General features: G+C 41.9%; 1 protein-coding gene across 1 annotated transcript in view; it reads right to left on the bottom strand.

Moving 5' to 3' along the window:
- Nucleotides 1–27,316, bottom strand: part of DNAAF8 (dynein axonemal assembly factor 8) — an 81,933-nt gene that overhangs the window by 14,256 nt on the left and 40,361 nt on the right. Inside the window, 15 exon segments of the mRNA XM_065732451.1 lie at nt 3,199–3,368; nt 5,433–5,486; nt 7,038–7,100; nt 8,685–9,011; nt 10,238–10,432; nt 11,889–12,020; nt 15,173–15,320; nt 16,660–16,814; nt 17,072–17,086; nt 18,137–18,217; nt 19,540–19,646; nt 19,700–19,706; nt 21,317–21,432; nt 22,300–22,612; nt 24,746–24,890. Of these exon segments, the coding sequence (XP_065588523.1) occupies nt 3,199–3,368; nt 5,433–5,486; nt 7,038–7,100; nt 8,685–9,011; nt 10,238–10,432; nt 11,889–12,020; nt 15,173–15,320; nt 16,660–16,814; nt 17,072–17,086; nt 18,137–18,217; nt 19,540–19,646; nt 19,700–19,706; nt 21,317–21,432; nt 22,300–22,612; nt 24,746–24,890 (2,028 nt within the window).

The raw sequence follows: 27,316 nt of genomic DNA, 5'->3' as shown, positions 1-27,316 counted from the left end.
TGTAGGCTCTGAGCCCTTCGTCCTAAAGAAGTGGCAAGAGCACACAGGTCTTCCTCCCTGCCCTCCAAGTGACCAAGGGCAGCAGTGCCAGTGCACAGAGCAGCTCCACTCCAGCACTATGCATATGCACAACAGCATTTTCAGCCTGCTGGCTAAACCAAGCTATGGTTATTTACTTTATACCAATTTTTTTGGAAAAAATTAAAACCTGGAGGAAAAAAAACTCTTACTTGATTCAGCTGAACCACATCATTCAGATGCCTAAAGGTTTTAATCCCTCTCTTTTTTTAATCTTTTAAAAGCAGCAGGGAACAGCAATTCTCAAGATAAAACATTTCCAAAAGAAAATCCCATCCTTCCATTCAAAAATATGAAAATAAAATACTTTGAGGCTTCTTTTGTTTTTCTATCCTGTGAAGCCATTCCCTGACTTTGACCCAAATCATCTCTCACTCGCATTCCTTCAAACTGCCTTTGTAAGTAGGCTATAAAGGGAAAATCACTGACTGAATGTATTTGGAAATGCAAAATGATCTGAGACGCCCCGTTCTTAATCAGGTTAGTGAGATAAGAGATCTGATACAAGTTGTGATAATTGTGAGCCTTCCCATCCCACAGAAACACAAGGCAAAGGAGAGCAGGGACAGCTGCAGCAGAGGAATGGGGAGGGAAGTTTCACAGCTGCACTGTGGTTAGAGGGCCCTGCTCAGATATCAGCATGTCGCAGCATACTGCAAATCTGTGACATGAATTCAGCTCTGTATAACACTAAGTAAGCCCTTTAGGCTTGAAAAATTTTGATAGTTAAAAAAAAATGCACATAATCCACTTTTCTAAGCCGCCATCAGGGCTTCTCACTGGGAGATGTAGAACACTGATGATGTCTCCATGAAAACTTCCCAAAGCTCTAGATACAACATATCAACGTTCATCTGACTCCACGTCAGACATCTGCAAAAGAAAACGTTCAGAAGCAGTTTCTGTGAACAGAAGGTAACAAATGAAATTGTTTTGTTCCATACCCTATGCAGAGTGCTTTAAATTTATGTAACAAACCCTTTTGTTCCTCTATCCCATCTTTCAGCTTTTCCCTGGGAAATGAACAGGCTTTGGGTTAATGACAACGTTGTTTCTAATTGCTAGAATGGTGTCAGTGAGTCAAGGTGACTTCTTCCCCTCTGCTACACTCTCAGATGGGCATGGCCCTGTCAGCCTAACTATGCCACTGTTTACATCCTGCCTCTGCACCAGCTTCAAACCGTGTCCTTGCCAGCACCCGAGCAGCTGCAGCGAGATGGCACATGTGCAGCTGACTGGAATTCAGTGAGCAATTTTGTTGATGTGTACAGAGAGGAAGTTCCAGCTGAGTGCTGGCTCTGGAGGACTAACAGGATTAAAAAGCGGCAGAACTGCTCTTCTGCAAGGTGGGGCTGGAGGGAATCCATCACATTACTGAGTCTGGGGATCTGCTATGGGCAATCAGAGCACGTAATCCAATGGCAGCAGATCAGAACTGCTGTAGAAACAGACTTTCTAACTTGCAGCCACAGCTGTGAGTCTCTGCAGTTTGGGATCTGCTGAATAAGTACAGAAAGGAAAACCACCATAGGCAGAACTGCTTCTGGAGCAGTTGCTTCCCACAGTCTTAATGCTATTGGGTCACAGTAAAAGCAGAGAAGGCAATGTCTGCTCTATCTAGCTGAGCTCTATTTTTATTGTTATTATCATCATTAGCTTTCTGATAAAAAGCATTGTTATGGCTCCTGTGATTGGGTAGCCTCAGCAAGCAAAGCATCAGCCCATTATTTATTGTAGGCCAAAGGCCAAAAGCTGCTTAGAAGCTAAATGCTAGTATTGAAGTTGAAAAAGCAATGGTGTCTGACAGTGCGTTGCTGAGGATATAGGTCAACGTGCAGGTAAATCATACATTCAAAAGAAGGAGCTCTAGGCAGTGAATAAACCCCTAATCTAATACCAGTCTCCCTACTTAAATTGGGAGTTCAGCCCCTTTCAGCTCGTGTGACAAAAGACTTCAGATACTTTCTAAAACTGAGGAGCCCCCATACAGCAGGGAGCATTTCCTACTGTCCATTCCCCATTGCTAAAAGCAGTCTATTATCAGTACTTTCTCGCTTTCAAACCTTGCTTTTTTCCCATGATCACAAACCTAATACTCTGCAACTCTTACAGAGTGTTAGGGAGCTCTAAAAACAAGAGAATTTTTCCTCCCTGAAATAACCTCACTTCAAATGTACCCTACATACATCCACATTTCTCCCCAAGGTAGACACTTAGATTTTGTGCAACGCCTTTCGTTTCAGATGACTGACTAAATATTTTTGTGTCTTCAGAAAAGCAATCAACAAGGATTTAGGTTTCTTTTCTCAAACAAACAAACAAATAAATAAATAAAAGTAACTCCTCTGCAACAATCAGCTTTCCAATTCCTAACTTCCACAATATCTTTATTCTGAGATGAGAATAGATGAGTATATTTCAAGTTGGGCAAAAAATGAATTCCTAATGCTACAAAAGAGCAGACAAATCTATTTCTAGGTGACAACCCCCCTCAACACCCCAAGGTTTAAAACCCTCCTCATTGTCTATCAGGCAGCAGAAATGACAAGCCAATTTTCTCTTTGCAGGTCATTCTTACAGGCACATGCTTCTGGAACAGAGCCTCAACTATCTACAAGATGTAGTACCAAAATGAAACCTGGCTCTAGAGATATGCATGCTCTGGCAGCACAAAGGACTTTTCCCAGCTCCCATGTTTAAACATATTGAAGGAAAATGAGGCACACGGGCAGAGAGCACAGCATGCTCTGAGAGGTGCTCTACCTGCGTTGACTGCAGGGAAGAAACGGGACTCCTGAGGATCTGTTAAGAGTGAGCACTGTAAATTAGCAATTTAATGTTCCTGGGAGGTCTGCAGCTCCTGTATCCCCTGAACTTTTGTTTTAGAGAAACCAGGTCTGTTTCTTTATGGCAAACGATAAAAGAAACTGTCAGCGTGTCAGCGTGCTTTGTGCCTGGTATTGTACAGATCTGATTGTTCTATATAGATCGCTTCTAACAACCACCACAAAACCCCGGATAGGAGTTTTTGCTCTTTCAGGAATGGATTACTCGCTGACTGATGTATTTTCCCATTCTAAACCTAAACATAGCCACAGAACCACCAGGTTCTTAACAAACCTGCTTTGCTTCAGAAGAAAGGAGTCCTAAAGCGATGTCTGGTTCCAGGTGTATGTGTTTCATCCCAACCACAGTGAATTTTTCTAGGTTGAGCTTTCGGAGGATCCATGCAAGACGATGGCTCCAGGCACCGGGTTTGATCAGCAGCACTGTGCAAAGGATCTGGGCTCCTGTAACAAAGCATGCTGCTGTAACCCAAAGCTGCTCTTAAAAACACAGGCAAAACATACAGCTCTATGTACTAACCAGGACAGGTGTCTACAGAAGAGGGGTGCCTGAAAACTAGAATGAAGTTGATAGGAATTTGAACTAAGCAGGTTGGTAAAAAAGCTGCACGCACATACATATATAAATGATCTACTGCAGTCTGAGCTTGTACCTTTTTCCAGGAAGCCTGCTCCATGAGCCCAAAAACTTTATCTGGCAGGTCTGGAGCATAAGGCTCCATATTTTATATTATGTATGAATGTTTTAAGCAGAATAAAATGTTCTCTTATGTTCTTCCTGCGAATATCAGTGATTCCATGACAAAACCCTTCAGGCAGCTATTACACTCTTACTCCTGGTGGTTTTATTTCTCAGAGTTCTGCACTTCTCTGTTAGAGCTGCATTTCAGAGAGACATTAACAAGTACGACAAATCCCAGCTGATGTTGTAAAGCTCATTATGAGTGGGATCGTGTTTACTAAAACTGAAATACCAGCAAAAAGTGTTGCCCTTTGCTAAAACATCCCCAGCAGAGCTGCCAGTCAGGTGCTGGAGAAACAAAACAAAACGGACCACGATCGTTTTGCTATCCAGTGGTACTGAATATCTCACAGGCAGAAAATACCTAATCTCACTTTTTAATGATAGCATTTTCAAATTATTAGTTTCACTAATCTAAAGCACTGTATTAAATACAAGCCCCTGTGTTACTGGGACTGTAGTTAAGATTTTGTCTTGACAACAGCCTCGAAGATTTATTGGCAGCCATAGTGCTGGGAGCAGTCAGCCAGGACCCACTAACTGCCGGTTCCTACCCACATCCATTAGACGAAGCATGATGTAATAGTACTGCAGGCTGCTAAAATTGATCCATGATTATCTGTTTGTGTACATAAAATGCCACTTTATGTTTCCTGTACACCCCATTACTAATTGTACAGATGTTGACGCAACGAAGCATCAACAGCTCTGCATAAAATTCGGTGCATATGGATGTTTTCAATTAGCAAGAGGGACATTGGTCATTCAGTGACAGAGAAATGCAGGATCAAAAATAAAAAGCCAGGATACTGACCCCATTTGGCACAAAAACTGAGCCCTTATCCTACATGGAGCCCTCCTGTTGAAGAACTGATGGTTTTATTTCCATGTGTTTCTTGAACAGAAAGATTTAAATGCCATAGCAACAGCCTGCAAGTGCAGAAGCAAGGCACTCGGATCCACTCAGCTGCTCACATACAGAGAAGCAATATCAGCTTTACGTGCTTACATCAACGTGCACAGTCCCTGTACCATTTTACCCTCCATCTGCTGCATTTCTGGGCAAGCATTCTCCTCCTTGTGGTGTGTGAATCACTGCATGCTGCATGTGTGTGTTACTTGAGACACCTCTGGAGGGGATTGCCTTCTGTCCCTGTGCCAACTTGGTGTACTCAAAGACAAGTGTCTAAACCAAGGTGGGACACTTTGCTACCAAGAGGTGGTTTTCTCTCCCCCATGACTCTACGTGCCAGCATTCACCAACACACTGCTGCCTACAAGGGGAACAGCCTCAGCTCATCATGAGTTACCAGGAAGGCCTGTTTGGCAGCCACCAGACACATCCACCTCCGGTTCTGGCTGTTCTGTGGCCTTCCTGGACTTGCCCCATCTTCCTGGTGTTTGTTACATACATACAGTATTTTTAGATCCTTCCCTACGGCCGATGACTCCACAGCTCTCCCCCCACTTATTTACATGAGTTTTGATTTGATAATGTAACTGAGTCACAGTACTGTATTTATTTTATATACTATTTATATAAAATACATTATATATAAGCACGGCTTAAAATAGCATCAAGTGAAGAGAAGCAAATATCAGATCTCCTGTCATGTTTAGAAAAGAGAATGCACATCAGTGCCAGTGTTCAAGCCCAAGGAAAACGGTGGTATAACTCTTTCACTTATTTTTGGCTGGTACATCTACATGAGTCAGGTTCACAAAACCCTGATCCAACCCCATTTTTCAATTTGCTCTCCTCTCACCTGCATGCAAGTAGGTAAACAGTGATTCTGCATGACATCTCTGGGCCTCTTCCGCTAAGCAAGAAAAGCAGATAGATCTGGGTAAGTACATAGGTATGCCCTGGGATAGTCAGTTCAGAATAGTGCCTCTATCTCCACATACTACAGCTAACACTGCTACGACACATTCATTTTGAAATGTGATACCAGAAAATGCATAGCTTGATGTCAGAAATGGTGGGAATCCAGTTGTATTGGGACATCCTGGGAGATGTAGTACTTACCACTTGTCTAGACAGCCCAGTTGCATGTACTGAAAAGGACTGAAAGGACTGAATTACACTCTCAGTTACACTTTCCCTATGCTCTTTCTCAGTCACTATTGCTGAAATGATTATAAGCCACCTTCATGCTCCCAGTATTTCACAATTCAGATGGAAGCTGCCATGAAGCTTGGGACTGCTTTGTTTTTCCCTTGGAAGCAAAAAAGGGCTGTGTGTTCTGATACATGCTTAAGTAGCACAGATCTGGGATTCAGGTTTCTTCCCAGCAATGCAGATGTTCCCTAGGCAGTGATGTCCCCTAGGCAGGAATGGTTGGCTTCAGAGGTTCCTCATAAGAGCAAAGCAGCATAAAAGGAATCAGGTATAAGTGAGTCACGACCAAATCCCATATAAAAATGTTTTCTTCAGTCTAATGATAAACCTGCAAGTGGCCTGAAGAGGTGAAGAAAATTTAAGGCACACTTGAATTGAGAATTGTGAACTCCGGACTTCCTTCCCCACTGATCTTTACTGACAGATTTAACCAGTGAAATATGCAAGGTAGAGAGCAGAATACTAAAATTTGTTTGCCAAAACAAAGTAATCACTGTTCTTTCATATTTATTACTGTCTCAAGTCCATGTGTTTTTATTTCCCAGAGCAACATATCTGGAAGATATCTAGCTAGTGTTCTTTCTTTTAAAGAGACTTTTTCTTTCCAAAGGTCTGTTCTATTTTGTTGCAAATAGTAAGAGTGAGTATATAAAGTGGAAACAGCTCTGAGCCCCTTGCCTTGTAACTTTTAGCCCACATCTTCACAGTATCACTTATCCCCTTCAGCAGTGGGGTGATTTGAAACAACCAGAATCTGAAGTGCCTGGTGGTTTGGCTGGCACTGTAATGCAGTGAGCAGAGCTCCTGACCCAGGCTTAAGAAATGTGTGTTCTGCTCTGATTTCTGTCACTCAGTTACTGGAGAATGATGATCAATAGCTTTCTAGGCTCCCACTACACTTTCTGTAAAGCAGTGAAATGCCTGTTGAAACCTACAACTAATCTCAGCTCTTTAGTAGCACTTCTTATTTTCTCTTCTACATTCCACGTCAGGCACAGACAGGTGGTCCAGGCATGCAAAGAACTGCAGAATAAAGATGATTCTGGCAGCAGTACTGCCATCCCTCAGTACCAAGTGTGGTTATCCCTTTACTTTCTAATTGCCCAGGATAATGATGCCTAATCAAAGGTGTACCACCTCATTTTGATGACACTGATGGAGGATATAGAGTTACAATGTTTCTTCCATCTATAAGAGTATAAAATTATTTATTATTCAATAGGCAACTGGTGCATACATCTGATTTTACCTCCAGCCCTGGATGTCTTGCCAGGTGGTGGCAGGTATTTGGCAGTAGGGCGGTGTTCTGAATCTGTAAAAGAAAGATGTGATTTTGCAGATTCACAGATGAAGAACCTTTATTTTATTTTATTTTTTTTTTGGGGGGGGGGGGTAAGGAAAGTAGTTTCAGTAGCTACAAAATACTGCAGACCTGTTCTCTAGCACAAAGACCATTCAATTCCTCCCCCAACACAAACAGGAGAATAAATGTAATGACCTTATAGAAGTGATAGTGCAGCGTGATAAAGTCATAGCTAGACACAGTTGTGCCATGGTGGGAAAGGTGATAATGTGATTGCTACTTCCCCTCAATAAACTGATCTCACAGCTCCAAATTTCTTTATCCTGCCTTCTAGTGTCAAGATAACCTCAGCAAAGGATAGCAATACATGCAGTCTTACTGTTTTATGCAGTAATTTGGGATGTCTGTTGCATTCTGTTTTGAAGGCCTCCTCTTCCTGCTCTCCAAATTTGCACAGAACACCCACATAGTTCACTGTCAGATCTGACTTTTGTGATACTAGAATGAGTACCTTTTTCCTGACAGCACCACATTTTCTTCTTTCTATTCAGCAAAGCCAGTTTGTTATTCTGCAGTACACAGGCACAGTGTGTTTGACACAAGCATCTAACTTTGTCTTGACAACAAAGGACCTTTCTTCTCAAAAGATAGGAAAAGAGCTATAAATTACAAAGCATGAATGCACTTATGGAACTCCACCATTCCTTCTCAGTTGATATGTGGTGTTATCACACTCTTCATTTATTTATGTGTCTGAACAATCAGAAATCATCAGGTTCAGAACTATTCATCTTCAGGTGTAAGGAGTGAAGCTTCTCCAACAGCTTAGGTGACAGGCCCATGTATTCCCATATTAGAAGAAAACAGTGGGAGCTTATACACTGCTGGTCAAAAGTATCAAATATGAAAAGCATCTCAGTGTGCACAATGATTTAAAGAGACGTGGGCTACATATTTCTTGGTACAGGAGGAAAATAGCAGCTTTTCTGTGCTGAAAGATCAATGCTAGCATATATCATTTGAAGTCTGAGAATTTTTGACAACAGAGGTCTCCCTGCCTCATGAACTGTTCACTCTGTTCCAGGATAAAAAGAAATTCTCAAGAAAATCTGCTTCCTTCAACTCTTGAAGTTAGGAAGTACCTTCATTTCCCTGAGTACAGGGCAAGCTCAGGGCAACTAGACTGAAGAAGTCAGGCATCAAAATGACATACCCACATATAGGTGGGATAGATCTTCCCCTCTGTTTCCCAGTTTCTCTTATATACAGAGAGAAAGCACATAGAATATTGTATGCCGGTCCTGATAACTGCTGTGATGTCTGTTAAGCATTTGAGTACCCTGAAATCTTCAGAAAGGTAACCAGGCCATGTGTTATATTAACAGCCCAACCTGTAGATGACCCCAGTCAGCTCCTGCAGACTTAATATCCCCAACCATTTGACTGAGTAAATAATTTAAACTCAAATAATTAAGTTTCTCTGTGCCTTAGGAAAAAAAAAAAAACATAGAAAAGGATTTATTCATCAAAGTTCAATAAATTCCCAAACACCTTGTGTCTAAGAACATTATAAACAATAAAAGCACATCTTACCAGTTACAAGATCCTTCTCTGTGAAGAAAAGGATGGCTTGTCTGAATGTTACCTCTGGGGTCAAGGCCATTACTCTCTGTAGAGCACCGTCACTTTTGCTTAGCTCCTCCTCACATTGCGTTAATCTCTTTAATGCATTTTCAAGAACTTGGAAGGCATTGATCCGCCGTAGCGCGCACACAAGGACTGGATTAGACATTAGTGTATCAAGGCTTCTTTGCCAGAAAGTATCTCCAACCTCAAAAGGGGTTATTTCTTTTGCCTGACGTCGAGTGAGATGGGGCAACCACTTGAGACCTAGAAGTTCAAACCCTAAATAGGGTCCTTCTGCAAGTCAAAGGAAACATTTTTAGCACCAGCTGATAGCATGTTTCATAAAAAAGTTACAGCATTTTTGGAGACAAGTGTTCTAATTTATTAGACTAGAAGTCTCAAAGTCCCTTTGACTTCACTCCCTGTTGGATCCAAAAGAGACTGTAATGCAGATACAGAAATTGGGAAAAATAACCACAGAATCACAGAATTGCAGGGGTTGGAAGGGACCTCTAGGGATCATCTAGTGTGGATTTCTCTAAAGTAACTGAAAAGTTGTTTGTAAAGTGTTCTCACTTTCACTGTAATAAGATATTTAAAACAAGGGAGGGTTTACATTGGATTTAAGAAAACAAGGTTCTTTTTTTGATAGTGGTAGTAAAACAGAAGATCTGTCTGTCCAGAGAGGTGGTGGGTGCCCCATTCTTGGGGACATTAAAGATCAGGCTCCACTAGGCTCTGAGCACCTGACAGAGCTGTAGGTGACCCCATTCACTGCAGGGGAGTTGGACCAGACAGCCTTTAGCGATCCCTTCCAACTCAAACTATTTTATGATATTTAGAGGCTCAATCCATCAGTTCAGGTTGCTGGAAGTTTCTGCCAGCTGGAATCTCCTATTTGCCTACAGATCTCACTAAACAGTCTCACTTCAAAAGAACAGAACATAGAATAAGACAGCAGACAGACTTCAGCCCTTTATTAGGGCAGTGACTGCATTATTGCACTCTAATACAATCTGCATCATGAAATCACATAAAATCTTCATCTTGTTGGCATCCGACAGCACTCATCATTTGTAAGCATTTAATGCATGGGGCAATGTCACTATTCCTCCCCTGCATAAGGAAACAAAGCATTAAGAGGTGTGGTGCCTTGTTTCTGATCACAAAGGATGGCAGTGGACCAGGAATAACAGAATTTTTGACTTTGGAATTCCTGTTTCTGTACCTTCCCTGCACAGTTGCATTATCTTTCCATACTTAGATGGGGAAAGCACAAAAGGCTTCGCGTGTATTTGAACTGTTTTGACCCTCTCTGAATAAAACACCCACCTGTGCCAATTGGAAAGTAGCCTTTCCCACTAGCTAGCCATTATAAATTCTTCAGCACTTCAGGCAGGTAAATATCATTTGTTTGAATTCCTGTTTACCACTTATTTCATAATATTCTGGCAGTGACAAAAATACTCAATTTTCTGGACCAACTTCTACAGCCCTCCCCAAGAGCTGCCTGCAATCACCTGGATTCTGAGATTGATTATTGCTCCCAGAAAGAAGGATCTGGCAAAGGAGTTCTCCAGCACTCTTGATAGCATCCATTCCAACCAGTGTCAGCAGGACAACTTGCTCCATTTCAGGATCAGAAGCAAGTATTCGGTTGCAGAAGAAATCCAGAGGAATGACACACGGATCTGGAACTGCACTGAAGTTTCCCCCTGTGCAGAGACATATATCCAAATATATGTAGTTACATAAACAAACATCCACTCTTGTTTAGTGAGGAGGAACTGACTAACTCTCTATGAAGCAGACAAAGCCCAGTGTCTCACTATGAGCTGCAGCTCAACACAGAAAAAGAAACACATGTGAGAAGCAGAATCACAGCAAATCCTCACTAATTAGTCACACTCCTTAACTGGAATCACTTTTGGCACATAAAGCAAATACACTCAAACCCTAATTTTGATGTCTTTATTCACACTGTTAAACAGAGTTAATAGAGCTACAGCAAGATGATTTAAGGCATAAATTTTGGATTGATAACTAAGGCTTGGCTTCACATTAAATCAATACCTCATTTTGCAATATAGGAGTTTACACAGCATAAAACTGAGGGCAAAAGTAGGAGACGTTGCATTCTGCATATACCCATCGCCCCATCAGGGGGGTACAGCCTGCAGAACTCCCAGTCCCATCAGAAAGCTGTGTTCGATTCCATACTGTTTCAACTGCATGAATATTTAAGCAAGTGTAGAGATTAACATCCATGTTCCTAATTATTCCCACATCTTAGCATTTAATAATGCAAGAAAATAGTGAATGATGTGCACTGGACTATTATCTTTTTCTCACAATTTGTGAATTTGGTTTTGGAGAGAGATAAGACTAGAGGGAATGGCCTCAAGTTACACCAGGGGAGGTTCAGGTTGGATATAAGGAAAGATTACTTCTCCAGAAGAATAGTATAAGCAGCATTACCTGTAGTTAGTAAAATAGACTTGTGATTACTGTAACATTCAATTGGATAGAACTAGTAGTTCTAAGTCTCTCCAATCCATTCGAGTCATGAATTTGTAACAAGTTTACTTGCTTTCCCAAGCCTTACCAAATTCTCAGCTTTGAATGAGTGAGTTACTAACGTGAATTCAAGTGAACTCAATTTCAATCATTGAAATTAAGGACTTCAGAGTGAACAGAAATGAAAAAATGCCTTCTCTCCAATCACAGAAGGAATTACAGCTGCCTACGTGCATCACTTCAGCAAATCCTCATTTTACACGCTAAATGAGTCATTTCTCTCATTTTAATATTTTAACTTCTCTTTGAAACTACATCAGTAAATACACGTTGGTAGGATTCTTTTAATCCTGGCAATTTTAAGGCTTAATTGGTTGTTGCCGAGTCATATTTTAATAATTTATTTTTACTTACATTTATAGCAGTCTACTTTAAAGCTATTTCCATATTGCTTTTCTATTGATTCTTCCATTTACTTTGCAGAAGTAGAATATATTCGTTGAGAGTTTTTACAATTGAAGGACATGGGAACACAAAATGAGTTACTGTAGACAATGAGCATACTCCTAATGTTCTTATTCAGGGAAATGCTCTACTAAAAGTTGACAGACTTTACAAGAAATAGAATAATGTACTCCCATAGCCTTTACCTACCCAACATCTGCAGCAAGTTCTCAGTGTAAGGAGACACATGGAAGCACATGGAGGGGTCCAGCCTAGCCGTGGCAGGCAGGCTGCTCTGCCTGTTGTCAAGGAGGCCTTGCTTTGCCAGTTCATTCATCAGCCCTGAGCACAAAACAAGGAACACAGCTCTGTGATGCAATCTGACATGAAAACACAATTCTTATCAAGTACTTTGATACATCTGACCACAGATCCGTTACAGAGACACCTATGTGAGATCAACACCGAGCTCACCTCATGAAATGCAAATCCATAATTCCCTCCTCCCCACCCCACATTTGCATACAGTCAGGAAAGGGGCTGCTGAGCACTGAGAGATGGTCACAGCTTTCTCTGGAGACACCTCTGCCTTTTGACCAGGATGCCATTTCTTTCAGCTGCAGACTGTGGACTGAGATATGGAATGCACACACAGAAGATCCTGCACAGCTCCTGAATTGTAGTAGATGTCCTAAGAAAGTTGCTGCCCACAAGGAAAAGATATCTTTAATTTCAAACCCACTGAGTCCAGAGTTGCAGAATATTGGCCTTGCCACTGATACTGAATCCTTCACAGCACCATAAGACCAGAGAGCCATTGCAAGGTTAGAAGATGTAAATCTCAGTCCGGAAAATATCTTATTTCTGCTTTTACATATACCAAGTGCTGGAAGCCAGCAGTCTCCACACTCATTCTTTCCCAAAGGTCTAGGCTATGCACAGGTTGTGCACTAACATACTAGAATAGAGTGCAGTTTCACAACAACTGTTTGTGTTTCACAATAATATTTCAGACTTTTTTAAAGGTTAGTTATTTTAAAAATTATTCTGCATGTATCTTTAATTTCCACTCCACAAGTCTGTCAACAACTTACTGCAGTGTGGTGTGGAAAATGGATTATCAGCAGTAGACAATGATGACAAACCTCAAACATGTCACTGATACAGGTTTGAGCTTGTACCACTGATAACTGCCTATCTACTTTTTAAAATTCAGAAGTAAGAGAAAATTCCTTCCAGTGCCTGAAGGAGGCTACCTTCCAGTACTTAAATGGGTTCTACTAGAAAGTTGGAGAGGAACTCTTTATCAGGGATTGTAGAGCTATGACAAGAGGTAATAGCTTTTAATTAGAAGAAGGGAGATTTAGGTTAGATACTAGGAGGAAGTTCTGTACCCAGAGGGTAGTAAGGCCCTGGCACTGCTACCCAGAGTGCTGGGGGTGTCCCATTCCTGAAGGTGCTGAAGGCCATGGGCAGCCTGAGCTGGGGGGAGGTGCTCCTGCTCATGGCAGGGGGTTGGAATTAAATGGTCTTTAAGATCCCTTCCAGCCCAAACCATGCTGTGATTCTGTAACTTGCCATAACTGATCCTAGAGTATTATCTGCTGTCTGTTCAAACTTATCAAAGGAAAGCTTGGTCAAAAATTTATGGTGTTGACTTTCCATACAGAAATGTTACCTGTGGGCACCTGTCTCTCTGCTCCAATTCAGGAATGATTGTTGAAGTCTTCTTTGCTTTGAAGATTCAACTGTGGTGAACATCAAAGAAGTGCCTGCTTTTCAGGGGGGTTATTGATTAAAAATACAAAACTGCTTAGCATGGCTTTGACCCTACTCAATTCCTAGTGCTGTTCTACACTTCCCACAAGCTAAGCCAAAGCTTACATGGCAATAACAGCAACTTTCTTCTCCAAGGCTCTTGAACATGGAATAAACTAGTTCTGTGGATCACTTCTGAAGCAAAGAGGGCACAAAAGAGGCATTTGCAACATCTCTCTACAAAGGAAGAAAATGACAGCTCTCTACAATGAGAGCAAACATTTTACTCTTCCTAAATATTCTTCGTCCCACTGTTCACATATATATTTCTAGTGCAAATTTTGCTGTGCAAAACAAACACTTTGAATATCATCTGTAGCACTCCGAGAGAAAAAGCAGAAGCTATATTTCTTTAGTGAGCAACTTTCCTTGGGTCTGCAGGCAGTAGGAGACATGGTGCTGTAATTAGTCTGCCACAATTAATCCACAGTGTCTAAACACATTTTCAGAACATACTGTGATAGTCTTGGGAGAAAAAGAAGAGGACTTTTTGAAGGAAAAAAAAAAAGACAGTTTTGAAAACTTTAAGTTCTTTTCTATTGTGGATGGATTTGAAGAGGTAGAAGGCAGTGGATGAATGCCTCCTTCAGGAGCAAGCTGTTGTGATGTAACAGAGAAATCAGCAGCTGTTTTGGAGCTGTTCAGGCTATAGCGACTCATTTCACTCAACACTCCAAAGAGTAAGCTGTAGAAAAACAGATGCTGGAATGGACTGTCCTGCTGCAGGCAGTTTGCCCACTACAAGGGCAGGAGGAAGCAAGCAGGTCAGAGTTCTCTGTTCTGTGCTGATCACTGCTGTTGTTAGCCATTTTCCCTACTTGAGATCAATGTCAGTTTATCCTTAACAAAACTAAACAACTCTCTTCCTGAATCAGAGAATCAGAACAGAGTTTGACTGAACTAAAAGGATTTGGGGCAGCTATTTGTTCTTTCAGCAGTGTCTACATATAAAATAAGTTGTAGTTCTGATGCTTGGAATTCACAAGGATGCAGAACTCAGGCTTGAGGTCAACAGGAATGTATGATACCCTCAGGCTCAGTGACACAAGTTTTTTGGTAGCCTACTTCTCTGGGAAGTAATAATACCTACAAGAATGTTACAGGATAATGCATAAGCCAGGCCTGTTATGGAGGCGCGTAGTGGGAAGCCAAGAATGAGGGACATGAATACAAACAGAGGAGGTTCCACTTTGACAGAAGGGAAAAAGAACAGCTCTGAATGTGAACAGTAAAGCACTGGAAGAAAGGACCAGGTAGGTGGTATAACCTCTGTCCTTACAAATTCTCAAGCCCTGACTGCACAAAGCCTTGAGAACCCTGGTCTGAATTCATTGCTGATGCTGTGTTGAACAGGACATTGGGTGACTGACCTTCTGTCAGCCCCTCCAACATAAATTATTATGTGATTCTAAATTCAAAAGGACTTCAGTGCTAAAGATCAAACAACTGACAAAGATCAGTCTGCTGTGTAGGATATGTAGAAGTGGCTGATCTAACAAAGCAGGCCTGAAGATTCATACAGCAGAACTATCAGGCCTTAATATTCTCAATCCCAATAAATCTTCCTGTAATGCAACTATGTGGCTAGGCTTTTAACCTTCAGCTCAAATGCTCTGAAATGCAAACCTTCCTTGCTGAGTTGTTTTTCTTTTTTTTTTGAGAAGTGAAAGAATTACCTTTTACCAATGCAAGAATATAATGACTAGCATTCTCCTTCCTCAGCAACAAGATGAGACAGTGCACACGTGGTTCAGCAGAAAGCTCTCCTCGTGCAGAACTGTTCTCAGGTGAACTAGAAACCTCGCTAGGGCAAAATACAGCAATCTGAAATAACAAGGATAAGATTAGACTACCAAATCCATATTTAATCACTACAGGGTTCAAGCAAATAGTTAAGTTATGATTGCATGTGAAGATACAGCACACCAGCTGAACCACATTAAATTCCATTAACTAAGTGTTCATTTGGTGTCTGTTCAAAAGACAGGAATTTAATTTAAATCTCAAGGAAAAGATTTTATATAACATGTTTTGCTCTACAGCTGGGCTGGACAAAAGCCACAACAGTCACAAACACAGAGAATATATGGTAGTATTTTAAATTACTCATTAAAGAATGATTCTGAACCCCAAGTCCTGAAACACTTAGCACCACATAACACACTAAAGCAATAATTTCTGCTGCTGCTAACTTCTGAAATGGCCATTTAGGAGCACGTCCCAGATACTTGGCCATTTTTGCTGTAGTACTCCATAAACAGGCATTACTTTTATTCTACAAGATATTACGGGCAGGGAAATTGTTCTTCCTCATGCTTGATTAGAGAGCAAGCAGAAAATAAGTGCTTTGTGCATAGTTTAGTTTGCAGAATGATACATCTACTTATTACAGTAGGAAACAAAGAATAAACATCTGAAAGAACACAGTCCTTTGTGAAACAAAGTGTTACAGGACTTCTGGGTGATTTATTGTGTAAGAAGTACAGAACTGGACTTCTTGTACATGCAAGTTTGACTGCATTTTTTGCATTTATGATTATTTATTTCCTTAGGTTGACATGTCAAAATGCCAACCTCACTTTAACTCAACTCAAATCTATCATGTTACGCAGAGCTTGAGAGAAAAAAAAAGGTTATTTTTGACAATAGGAAAGCTCTGCTTGCAAGCCATCTGAATGCATTAAAGTAGGGGACTACTTCATGCTGAAAGGCCATAAGCAGACCCAGAGGGACTGTGAAGTACATAATCATACGTCAGTTAGATGAAGACTGTTCTCCCGAGTGCAGGTTTGTAGACCAGAAATTGTTATTTTCATTTATAAGGTTACTGTGTGTTCTTTCTTGTTTTGAGATCAATGGCAAAATTAATGTTTGTTTTAGTAGAAGCAAGCTTGTTTATGTTTAGGCTTAGTGAGAGACTTAGGCCTAGCAAGAATTTCTTACTAACAAAAAAACCAAAACCATCAGCACAGAAAGTAACCATAATACCACTCACAGGAGTACAGAAATCATAAGTGCTGGCTACCTAGTAAAGAGATGATGAGTGTCCTTGAGAACACTTGCTAAAGGAGTGCCAGCTCACACATCCATAACCTTACAATATAGTAAGTTTCACAAACGTTAACCCAAGTTTCACAACCAAGAGGTGCATTCTGTCCAGTACCTGACTTGTTGTCATGCCCTGCACAGTGGCTTGCTCGCATGAAAGCTGCAGCTGTCTGATTCCTTGCAGAACAAACCCACAATGAGTACACATTGAAAGCACATTGCCATATGCACGAGGAGGTACCACAGGTGACACTGTCAAAATGATGTCCCCTACATCAAAAGGAAGGTAAAAACAGCAGTGTATTATTTCCATAGAAGCTGTGGTATTACTGCAAGGAAACTCACAGCAGACAGATCCCACTTGAAGCACATCCCAAACAGAGATACCATACTTCATGGTTTATTTGTTCTATCCATCAGAAGCCAACATACAACAGTAAAGCTTACGGCATTATCTGTAATCTCTTTATGAATCATCTACTCCAGACATTCTGTCTCATAAGATCTATCAGCCATCAGCGAGCCACTCATCTTCAAGGTATCTGTGCTCTCAGTCCTAATGATGGCCATGTGTCAATCCCTAACAGGCTGTGTTTGAGCTGCTGCCCTTGCTGCTGGCAAGCTGACAGCACTTAGATCCCCAGAAGACTAAGAATAAATCTGGCTGTGATGAGTAACTAAATGAGGTCAAGACTGGCTGTTGACTTACCCACTACAGGGTGCATGAGGCAATTCAATTTCAGGTATTCTCTGCTACCACTGGTAGTCTGCAGGACCTACAGTTCACACAGCCTTGACCAGCACTGACCTCTTTAGCCTTGTCTTTATTCTTCTGCCCAGAGATTGCCACGTGCATGGACTACAGAATCTTTGGACCAGCCTCTGATCATGATGTTCTCTACTTTGGTTTGGTACCATCTGTGGCTTCACAGACTCCTGCCTTCAGTGATCCTAATGACACCAGTTTGCTCTCTCCTAATTGATTTGCCCTCCTACCTAAGCCTCAGCCATTATGTCTGGCTACATACACTCTGTTTGTATCCTTCACTCTAGAAGAGTCTATAGAAGCAACTACAGTTTATGTTGGATTGGTATCTTGGATTATTTAACTTCTGTTTTTTTAGCTCATTGACAACAAATGCCATGAGCATGCTCAGGAGAAATCCTACAAGACCTCCTAAGCAGTCTGTATACCCCATTTAGGGCCAACAGGACACTGCTTGCTGCACAATGTGCTGCTAACCCTAAGATGGGGCTTCCCTGAAGCCTCTGATCTACACGAAGTCTTCACTTGTTCTGATCTCACCTGGGGTCTCTGCTCCTCTCATCTCCTTTGCTATCATCCTGTCTTAGTTCTAACAGTTTTGTGGGTTTTTTTAAGCCCTGTACATAATATATGTTCAAATCTCTGTAACTTGACAAGAAAGACCTCTGAGTAAATAAAATTCAGGGTTGCAGGTGGTAAAATTTTGGTTTATCTCTAGTAGATAAGATTTAAAGAAAACAATCTTCTTTCATATGCACACATCCCAAACTAATAAGGAAATCTGTGAGGGTCAGTGGAACTTTTCTTACTAGGATGAAGTATATACACATTGTGGAACAGCAGCATATTTATTCTGCATGCTCTGCACAGGTATATCTTCTGATCTCAAAGAGGAGCTGCTGGAGACCTGATGGAAGGAATAAGTAAATGTTGCCTTTCCTTAAGGCACCATAGGGTGTCTTCTCCCAGACCAGATTTTCAGCATCTCTTTGAGAGTCTCGATAGTTATCTGAGGAGAAAAGCTTGAAAGTGACTTCCCAAGCCCAAATACAGATGGAACGTGGTGTAGTATAACTCAGCAGCCCACATCAAATGTGAATCACTAATAGCCATAAAAGGAAGGGGAGGCAGAAAATGTGAGTCATTCCATCAGCAACAACCAGCTGCCATCAATACCAATCCCAAATAACATGGAACCAATGGCTGTATGCCAAGCTACTTGAATTAACATGCTCAGTTAAACCAAAGAGTGCTTCTCAAAGGTAAGACTTTCCTTCCTTTCTCCATTTTTTCCTGTCACTTCCCCTCTTTTCATCTTCTGCTTTCGTTCCTTTCTCATAACTTCTTTCCTTTAGCAGTATAATTTTCTTTACCTTCTCTCTACATCAGTATGATACCATTTTCTTCCTGCCATCTTCTCCCTGACAGCTGCTGAGCTTCCACACCCTCCATATCTTTTGACTCCCCCCCCCCCCCCTTCTCCCTGTGGAAATCTGTTCAGCTGCGGGAGCAGAAACATGATAGCAATGCCCTAATAGCACTGCCTTAAATCACCTGCACCAGGCCCAACTACAGAAGGTTACAAAGCACACTGGCCCCACCTACAGCAGACACCTCTTAGATCCTTCTTAGCCAGTTCTAGCACCAAATGTTCCCTTGAGCACAGTCAAGTTGCTGCTAGCTACGTAGTAATTTGGAAGCTAGAAGATTACTCCTACAAAGGGGAAAGGGACACTTGGATAGAGGAGCCACGTGATATCTAGTTAACATTAAATGCTTTTTCTTTTCTGATGTCATAGTCCTGGCCTGAATGTTGTCTGAACTATCTCATATCCCATTACATTCAGCTACCTGTACTGATCTAGAGTTGATTTCTGATCAGCTAAGCAAGCAGTAGGACACGGTTATAGGTATGGATTATAGTCCCTTCATAAACAGCCCCCATACAAGCAGAAAGATGTTGTGGGGTATTTTGTGTTTTCTATGTGAAACCTAAGCAGCCTACAGGACTCTAGCAGCCACTCCCATGAGGAGGAGGATGTGACAACACTCCTCTGTCACTTCATTTTAGGCAACAGTGTTTCACTAGAAATTCATTCTTGGCTCTGGACTTGGCCAGGTCACAGCACTGAGTAAGGCAGAATTTCCTGAAAGAGGTGCACTGGAGTGAGGTAACACTGCCAGTGAAGGAGAACCATAAAATCTCAAGATTAGTTCCTTATTACAAACCCTTGGTAGTTGAGACAAGCATTGCCAGAGGTTGGAACTGCACCAAATCCTGGGGATGAACCTTTTCTTCATCTGCATCTTCTCTAGTTGATGAAGGACACTGAGATCTAAAGAAAAACACTATGTATTAAAAGGTGTCATACCAAGTTCTGACTCCAACCCACTTTCTGCAAGAAATCCAGGGACAAGGAAGCCCTAATGGAAAAACCAATTCAACCCCTTGTCAATGACATGAGCTGCATCAAAGCCTTTGACTATCTCTTGTATCAGTCTCTCTGAGACTCTCTTTGTTCAATAGAATAACCTAATACAAAGTGGCCAGTTTGGGAATTTAAAAAAAGTACGTCAGGCTACATTACCAGTGATTTTTCTACCCCACAGATACATCATAGCTGCTATTTAACTTCTGGTTCTTTAGCCAGAACTTAAGTAGTTTTAAATCCACCACAATACTCCTCTGCTGCTTCATGTTGGGTAACAAGCAGCATCAAGTCTGTCCCAGATGCTCATAGCCTTGAAGTCTCTCAACATTCCTGCATAATCAGAAAGACCAAATTATGGCACAGTGAACACAAGGTGTGGTTCTGAAAGCTAGGGACTGACAACACAGTTGGCAAAACAGTTTGGCTAGGTCTGTGAAGTGCAGGCTGTTCAGGCAAACCTGCCTGCCTCATTCCCCTGCCACTGAGTTGGCTGGAATGCATCTTGCTTGCTCATTCCCAGGAGACTGACAGAAGCCACTAGTATGTGCAAGTAAAATCTGAATTCAGAGGTGCAGTTTGTACCCTGGATCTCCCAACAGACCAAATTCCCAGCATTAGGAGACTGGTGCATTTTTGAACATAGCACCACTCTGGACTGCCTAAGTTATACCAGAGCAGCAGAATCCATCATCTTTGTAGGAGGAAAATAAATAAAAAGAATGAAAGTTGTTTTTTAAATCATAAAACTAAAAATGATGAGAGTCATCGTTCACAGGAAAACAAAGCTGAACTCTGACACATAACTCCCTGTGAGCATCAAATTAATCCTATGCAGGTGCACTCTGCCCCCCAGCAGAAAGCACCAAGAGGACTGCAGGTCACCCCACCCCTCCTCTGCCACCAACACAGCGTGCCACACAGCACTGAGCAGCCAGGAACTTTAAAACCTGTTCAGAACTTGTGGGCTCAGGGCACTGTCTCAGCTTTCCGAAGGGGAGCTTCACTGCACCAGCACATCTTTAATTCAGTAATATTAAAAGGAGATGCCTAAGGGTTAAAAAAAAAAAAAAAAACCAGCACAAAGGCTTGCACTCCACATGATTATTACACAGCCCTGTACAGCAGCCAGGAAACGATGTCTCAGTTTCGTATTACTCCAGTTGTTGGAAATTCCTTGAAGCCTTAAGCCAAATCTTTTGATAAAGCACTGTAGACCAAATGCTTTGAGGCCCAGATCCACTTACGCCTGGAACAACCAAAGCAGTATCTTTCACAAGCAAAAAAAAAAAAATACAAACACAAGTGCCTCTTTGACCCGTGCAGGCCAACCTACTCTGATGTGTCTCTGCAGCACTCTGAGGAAAGGGACCTCTGAGCACAGCCGGGCTCCTCATTTAGGAAGAGGATTCACAGGACTGAGTGAGATTGCAGAGCTTCAGGTTTGAGTCTCCACCTGGGAATTAGCAAGGCTGTCGTGAAGTGAATCATCATTGCACACTGGAGGAAGTACTACTTAAGAGGTTTGGGAAAAGAGTGCTGGGAAGGAGTACTGCCAAGAGATCCAGACTACTGACCTAACTCCCCTCCTGTGGACAGTGTGTGAGGGCTGCTCCATGCTGACTTTAGAACTGAACAGAAGCTTTTCTCCTTTCCCCCACTCCTTTTCCCTACTGCCTACACCTCTGCTCTGCTGAGGAAAGCCAAGAGCAGACTTCATGGCATACCACCAACGTCACAAACCAAGCAACTTTAAGAATAGGAAGCATTAGCCAAACCTCTCCATCTTAGACAGAAACGTGAGCCCTTGGGAGCTACAGCCTGCCTCCTTGTAATTATGTGCAGTAGAACACAGATGCTGAAAGATGCATTATGGATTAATAGCTACTAAACAACCCACTTCCTTCTGCAGCTATACCCAGCTCCATCTGAGAGCAAGATTCCAGACTCCTGAATCTTTCCAGTTCCTGACACTGTTTTGCACTACACTGCTATGTCAACAGCTCTTAAATTGCTTTTCTCATACTAATTTGCTTAAGAGTTTATAAGCCATCCTTCATTCTCACACACACTTCTGTCATAATCCTCCAAAGAACCTTTCTTATCTGAAGCTGCTTATCTCAAATCAGTTAATGTGAAAGGGACACAGAGCAAAGCTATTCATGGAGAATAGGCTTCTCAGTGGCACACAATCTTGCAGTCTTTCCCCAGCAACAGGGGCAGCTGGAGGCTTTCAAACCAGGCTGATCAGCACAGAGGTGGCCCAGGTGTTGCAAGGGTAGGAATCAGAGGTCTTCCATGGAAGAACTGATGGGGGGCAACTGCAGTAATCCCACACCTGACATACCTAGGGGAGACAGTCCCATGAGAGATGTGCTTTTACAGGCCGTAGTAAGCCATGAGAAAACAAAAATTGCACAGATTCCGTCCTTGCTCTCAGAGAGCATTAGCAGAAGACCAATATAGACAAAACATGCCAGCTGTGTGCTTGTCTGTGCTCCACATCACTTCAACTGTGAGAACTACCATCACTCAAAAACACAAAGGCCAGCACCTTCACCTTGCACTGCTGCACAGGGAAACTGGATCCAGGATACCACCATGCAGTGTTGCATCAGCAGCCCTCCCTCCAAACCAGAGGCACAGCTCCCTGCGCACATGGCTATCCAGCTGGGGTAGGTAGACAAGAGGCTCTGAGTGGCTTGTGCAGTAGATAGCATTGATGGAACTGCAGTCTGTCCTGCCATCCAGCTGTGGGTCAGATGGCCCAGTGATACTCTGCAAGGTGCTGATTGCTTTAGGTCCTCTCACATCTAATGCCAGCACTGGTGGCACCTTGCCAGTCTCTGAAGCATAGAAAGAAGGCAGTTTTTCTGTGAAAGACAAATACATGCAAATAAAACACAGAACAGCCCACCCCAACATCATTCATTTCACTCTAGTGCTTTTTTTCAGATCTGTCATAGCTGAACAAAGTAACCTACAGATTACCTGTCCTGCAGGTGTTAATGCTGGCAACCAGCTGTACGCTTTTACCCAATAGTAAATCTGAGACTGCTCAAGGTAGCTTACCTGTTAGAGAAAAAAGACTGGCTTGCTTTGTATTTGCTGCTGCTAAGGGTGTGCACAGGGTTAGTTACTAAGGAGCAGCTGATACATTAGAAGTCAGCACTTTAACTGCTGGTGCTGCATATTGTCTTATACCCACAAGGAAGGCTGTTGGGTCTGAAGGAGAAACAGGGAAAAAATATGGGCCTGAGGAATAAAATACTTTCTGTAATTTTCATCAGATATGGGAACACTGAGGATCACAAGGTGGAAATCCACATAAGTTTTTCTAGTTTATTTCCCTCTATATAAAATATTTTGCCCTATGTTGTATAAAGATGCACTCCAATATTGGCTTAGCCAGCTTTATTTCCTCTCCAGGATTTGTGGCTTTCCTTATTTCCTACAGTAATTCTTCCTTACAGCTCTGAAAGACCCTCCTTCCATGCTCACTGTCAGCACTGTTGGGGTTCAATATATAACCACAGAAAAGAGCGAGTTTGGCTCCTCTCCTCTACAGTTCTTACTGTAAAAAGCAGAAAGACTTGTCATTCTCTGCCCTGGCATTTAAATGTATTCATTTACATCACTAATTGCACAAGAATCAGAAGGCAGAACAGAAGTCTCCAGCACAGGCTGAGAACGGAGAAATGGTCTGAAAATATTTAAAATAATCATTTTAAAGTTCTCAAGCTAAGAGTAAAAATCCAATCCTCAAACTCACAAAGCAGTTCTCAGGTGAAATTAATTGTCCTTCATACAAAATGTTCATGAATAGTGGTAAGGGCTGGGAGCACTGAAGCAGATCTGCTGCCTGTCATCTCTTAAGCACTGTCGATTTTATGGCTTTCTTACTCATTTCTGTAGTCCTCCTTCATTTCTCCAGTTATCAGCATGAATGTATTACATGCACAATGCTGAGACAACTGCAACCCCATTTTTAAGGCAGTCTGCTTCTATGGTTTTCAGATGTAAAAAGGGTAGGAAGACTGCAGAATTTCTCCCTAATTAAGCAGGTCTACATTCATCTTCTGTCTAAACAGAAGGAAGCCTGCTTCTCTTTGCCTGCCTAGAACTTTCCCCAGTAGAAACTGATCGCCTGTATTCACTATGGTGTCATATGCAAACCTTTCAGGAGAACCTTTTGGCTTGAAAGAAAACACTAGCCGCAATATATCAGAGGCCATCTCTACATTTTGCAGCTAGTATTAATTGCTTGTTGTTACAGGGTTTTATTGCATTAGCAACTAATAATCTGTTATACACACGTTACAACAGATGTCATTATCTCTACTTCACAAATGGAAAAATAATGAAGAGTTGGCACAGGCAAATGTTTGAAAACACTGGAGTCTGATGTTAAAGGCTTTGGGACTTGATATCAGGGACCCATTTAGTTTTTATTTGCCACACCTTGTTGCTGTCATCTCAGACTAAGTGCATGTTACAATTTGTGAATAATACGATGAGCCAGTTACAGAATGGCTAGATCAGTAGTTTCCTTTTGCCCGTGCTGCTTAAGAACAAGTTAGAACTGAAGTCCCAGAAGAGATGTGACAGGGGCAATTGAGGAAGAGAGGCTGAATTACCTACAGCTAAAACCTCCAGAAAAATCCATGGAAACTTGGTGCATCTAATTTGCATGAGCCTAAACGTGGAGCTTAGAGCACTGGAATCTGGGAAAGTCTCTGCAAAAAGTGTCTCAAGACACAAAAACATATCAAGAGCTAAAAATTTAACTGGGGGATATTCAACACCAGGAATACACGAGACCTTGTGTTGTTTCTCTCTATCACTACTCTGGGGAAAGAGACAAGCCCTGATGTGATGCTCTTGGAAATCTGATAACCTCCTCCCCACGCCCTCAGCACCAGGTGATTGTTCACCTTAGTACAGCTACAGATCTTCCCCTTAGCACCATCAGACGATGGAATCTCTGAAGGAAAACTAGACCTCACCTGAGCTAGAGAGCAGCACATCATGCTGAGGGTAGAGCAGGTGGAGTCCGCAGATATTTAGCCCAGAGCTGAGCACCAGCTGCAACATGTGATGGGCAGCTAGGGATCTTCGGAAGAGAGTTTCAAACAGCAGTACCATGGCAACCTGAGCAGCAAGAGCACAGTGAAGGAATAAGCCAAAATGTTTCCAAATCCACAATGACCACACAGCTGTATTCCTTCTGCTCACCTTGAATTCCCATGCCTTGCCTACATTATCAGAGCTATAAAGAGGTTTTCCTTCTATGCTCGCAAGCAGTTCAGCACAGCAGGCTTTTACCTTCAGATTGAATAATAAGTATGATAGCTGTGATTGAATAATGATTATGTATTATTACTGATACAACTGTGTCTTTTGGCACACAAACCTACTAGTAAAAAACTGCATGTTCTCTGGAGCAGAGAATAAAGTGTACCACTCTTGCTGTTTAACTTTGTACACTATTGAAAGATAACTACATTATAATAGACCAACTAGTTATTACTTTATACCTACAAAAATGCCAAAATCAACAAAAAAAAAGGATCAAAAAACAGACACTGTCCCAGATTTACATTCTGAACTTCTCTTTGCTGGATGAATCCAATTCAGCTCATTCTGGCAAATAGACAGGCATACAATTGTACGTACTGAATGTCTATGACCTAAAAGAAAATAAACAACTTTGAGCTCTGGACTTTCCTATTAAAAGAAACGCACTGCTTCAAAAAGCATGGGCTTTATACCAGAAAGTTGTGTGGTGCTTCACACACTGCAGGCAATAAATCGCCTCAGTGCAGATCAGACAAGCACGATTGCATTGGCCTCAAATTTGTGCATGGTTCTCTTGGGTGTAAAGACACACAGTGCTATCACCAGCAGCAAGCCTTATGTCTGCACTGAACACCAAATGAATTCATCGCTCCTGGTCACTTTAAATGAAATGCTACTCCCCCATCAACACATAACAGGGCTTATAACATCACGATAAATGAAGTTATAAATTTACTTAAATCATAAAAAAGCGGTGCAATTAGGAATAAAAGCTCTTTTTCTTTATGTTCATCTAGCTCAAGCTCTCCTGATACTAACCAAATGTTTGCAGCAGCCAGTAAGGAAGCACTTTTTTGTAGCAGCTCTGACAGTCTCCAGGGATCGTCTTCCTGGGCTGCAGGCCAGTTTTGATATTGCAGTTGTCCAGCACCAAAAAAAACCTCAGCAACTGCCTGGATCCCTGTGCTTGGGAGCCTGGCACTTGGCTTCGGCATCTTAGCATTGTTGTAGATGTGCCTGTGCCCAGCTTCATACATCACTGATTCTGGCTATTGTCCTAACCTGATGACTTGACTTCCTGGCTTGGTTTGGTCCCTACAGAGTCCTGGCTGACCCTGGTTCCTGCTGCTGGACCTGCTCTCTCCTTCTCACTTGGGAAACACCTGACTGCACCCTGTCTTGCTGTTAGTCTTGGCTTCAGGCATGCCACTTCCTCACAGGGCATCCTGCTCTTGCTGTGCCATGTTCTGTGTGTGCCCACTCCTGAGGCACACAGAGGAATTGTAACAAAGACAGAAGGTATTTCCTGACTGTGCCAAGTGTCCAACATCTTCAACAAGTAACTGTGGCCTTCAGATACCTCCCAGGAGCAAGCCTGGTATGTGCTAAGTACACTCAGGCACTACTCGAACTTGCTGGTTGTTCAGGAAGAACATAGGATATCTCTGCATCCACGAACCAGTCCTAACTGAAAATGAACTCTGTCAGATCAAAAAATGCCACATGGTGCTGTGCAAGAGCTAAAAAATAAAATAAAAAAGATAATAAAGTGAGTTATCACAGTTATGCGTCAAACAGGGTCTGGGTCCTGCACATTCTGGTATGCGTTCCTAAACAGAGAGAAAGATGAACTAATTCAAGTTATCTTAACCTTCTCTTCTTCTGGGTTAATCTAAGTAATTTTTTTTACAACTTGTTAAAGTAATACAGGCTGTTACTGTAGCTAAGGTAGACAGGAGCATGAGTTACATGAAGTAGTGTTGCACATTGACTTACAGCCATGTAGCTTTGGCTTATCAGAATTTCTCTGTTGTTCGTTAACTGCATCTTTTTGTAGCAGTGCCCTCAACCTGTATATTTCATAATTGGATCTTTCATAGCTCAGAGCAATTAATACATCAATACTGATGATACAGAAGACTCAGTATTTAAGTTTGAGTGAAAAATACCTTGAGTATTTGTATCCAACCTAAGGGCTGAAATATTCCAGGTCACTGAAATGTGATCAGTTTATTTATTTATTTTACCTCAGTGTCAGCTTCGATGTCACTGCCATTAGGGAAGTATTCTTCATCAGTTTCAACAGCCTGCCAGTAAAATCCACTTGGCACTGCAAACACCTTCTCCACTGCCTGAAACACAAAGGGGTAGCTCTTACCTGATGCCGCTGTGCATACAGAGCTAGGAAAAAATCAGTATAAAAATCTTATGGCTAGAGAACATTTAAGAATGTACATTAATGGGTTAGCATTATTAGCCAAGATCTGTCACTCTATAAT

This window comes from Cyrtonyx montezumae, unplaced genomic scaffold (genome assembly GCF_038088225.1).
Source record: "Cyrtonyx montezumae isolate F1298 unplaced genomic scaffold, pur_monq_1.0 scaffold_16, whole genome shotgun sequence".
NCBI classification, from domain to species: domain Eukaryota; kingdom Metazoa; phylum Chordata; class Aves; order Galliformes; family Odontophoridae; genus Cyrtonyx; species Cyrtonyx montezumae.
This window is presented reverse-complemented; position numbering and strand designations above follow the sequence as displayed.